Consider the following 2346-nt stretch of genomic DNA (forward strand, 5'->3'; position numbering starts at 1 on the left):
AGGTAGCCTTTGAATGCACCCAGCCTAGACACATTCAAGTGTAATGAAAATGAGAGTAACGTTTCATACAGATTAAAGGGGTGTCCTGATGATTTGGGTAGAACATACTCCTTCTGCCATCTGTGTCCCCAGCGACTTAATGAACCTTCTGTAGAGAAGGAGTATAGTTATGACCCTGACTCCTCTCAGGCACCCTCGGGGGGCAGCAGTGAGGCTGGCAGGCTGTAGTTAGGGCAGGTGCAGTGTGGATGCCTGGGACCAGCAGTCGGCTCTGCCACCTGCAGTGGTTCACTGTGCAGGCCACTCACCAAATTCCTCCAGACATCACTTTTGTGATCTTGAAATCAATGTTATGCAGTTTTTATGTGTGTTTCATAGAACTGGGTATCAAGAAAAAGGAGCCATTAAAATGTGAAATTGCTTTAAAAATAGGATGTGCTAGAGGAAAATAAAAATCAGGGGTTGGTATAGATAAAAGAGAAGTAGGGAAAAACCCTTTTTTAGTCCCCAGATATTGTGTGTGTACTCCCTAAATCCCAGGACTGGCTAATTATAGCTACATGAAGAGTGGGTTTTATAATTGTTATGTTATTACAAATCATAGTTCATAGTATATTTTACACTAAAAAAAGTACAGATAGTAAAAGAAGCGTTCGAATTTTTTATAGTTATAGTTTTATTTAGGATTAGTGCATGTGTTCCTTAAATATTTGGAAAGGCACTATTTTTCAGATCGAGTAATCAAATTAAATGATATTTGGTGCTAAAGAGCATATCTTTATCACTTTTTCAAATAGTGTATTTGGAAACTATTCAAAAGCTTATGGGGAGCAGAGAAAATTATTTGATACTACTGTATTCAATAAACATCTTATTTTTAAATTAATACAAATTATTCTAAGAACCAAAGAGGGAAAAATGAAAGTGATAACCAAAATCTACCTGCACAACAAAAGAGAAAAGCACAAAGGGAAGATAGATTCTCAGGTCTTTGTTAGGAATACAAACTCCATGACAGTTGCTATATATTTTTACTGGCATTTGCTGGCTTCATTCCAGAGGGTAAGTGTTGCCACCCTGTAGACTTTGCTGATGCTAAACATCTTAGAAGTTTTGACAGTGGCTCAGTCCTATTTGGTGTCCTGTTTCTTTTTATGCCTCTTCCCCTTCTGGTGCTGTGTTAGAATGGGCCAATGCCTAAAGAATTTCAGGTTGGAATGAAGCTGGAGGCCGTCGACAGGAAGAACCCTTCCTTGGTGTGTGTGGCGACCATAGCAGATATTGTTGAAGATCGCTTGCTAGTGCATTTTGACAATTGGGATGATAGTTACGGTTACTGGTGAGACACCAATGTGTTTTATTTTTGTATGTGCATGTGTTTGGTGTTAAGAATTTATTTTCATGCTAGTACTATTGCTATTATTGCTCTTCCGATAGTGATGAACATCAGGAATTTCGTGGGTGACTATTCACCACCTTCTCTTGCATGTGAATTGTTGAATTAAGAAGCCCCAGAATATGCTTGAAACTCGGACTTGGCGGGGGACGGGGGGCAAGGGCAACATAGGTAACCTAAACATCTGTACCCCCATAATATGCTGAAATAAAAAAAAAAAAAAAAAAAGAAACCCCAGAAACTTTTTCTCCGTTTTATGAGAGGTTGCCTAATGAGGCCTTATCTGAAAGCATGTGACCAGTTCAGGACACTTCACTCACTGTACTTTGTCTAGTTTGTAAGGGAAACATTTCTGTGAAGAGGGAGTTAACTTGTAGCATTTTTTTAATCTGGAAAATGTTGAACTCAGCCTGTCACATTTTTAAAAGGAAAGATTCTGGGAGAATGGGAGTGAATTCTTCGAAAACCTACGGGGAGCAGAGAAAATGTATGCCAAGATGCCATTAAACTAACGTTGCACAAGTTGAAAGAGTTTTTTGGATAAAAACCTGAAATATGGAAGAGGTCATGGCAAAAATCATTTTTGTAGCATTTCTTCACATACGTCCTGCATAATAGACAAATCCTTGCCTGAGGCAGTGCTTCTTCTCGTGCATGTTGGGGCCCTGTTTCCTCCTTTGAACTAAGAAGCAGAGCAGAGAGTAATTGTGGCATGTGTCTTAGGTAGAATATACTGGGTTCTTTGAAAAGGCGAGGGAGGGAAAATGTAGTCATCTGGAGTTTGACTGTTCTATTAAAATTTGGACTGTCCTGTTAATATTTTCCATTGCTGCAAGCAGTGGCAGAAGAGGTTTATTGAAATGTTCACTCTTGGGGACATTACCTGCAATTCAGGTCCTTGTCAAATCCACCTTTATTTTATACTTTTAAATTTTAAGAAGGTTATGTAA

At 38.9% G+C, this 2346-nt stretch overlaps 1 protein-coding gene across 1 annotated transcript in view; it reads left to right on the forward strand.

Moving 5' to 3' along the window:
- Positions 1-1193: 1193 nt before the first annotated feature.
- Positions 1194-2346, forward strand: part of L3MBTL4 (l(3)mbt-like 4 (Drosophila)) — a 357691-nt gene continuing 356538 nt past the window's right edge. Inside the window, 1 exon segment of the mRNA XM_012652074.1 lies at positions 1194-1365. Within this exon segment, the coding sequence (XP_012507528.1) occupies positions 1194-1365 (172 nt within the window).

This window comes from Propithecus coquereli, unplaced genomic scaffold, assembly GCF_000956105.1.
Source record: "Propithecus coquereli isolate 6110/MARCELLA unplaced genomic scaffold, Pcoq_1.0 Scaffold38, whole genome shotgun sequence".
Taxonomy (NCBI): Eukaryota; Metazoa; Chordata; class Mammalia; order Primates; family Indriidae; genus Propithecus; species Propithecus coquereli.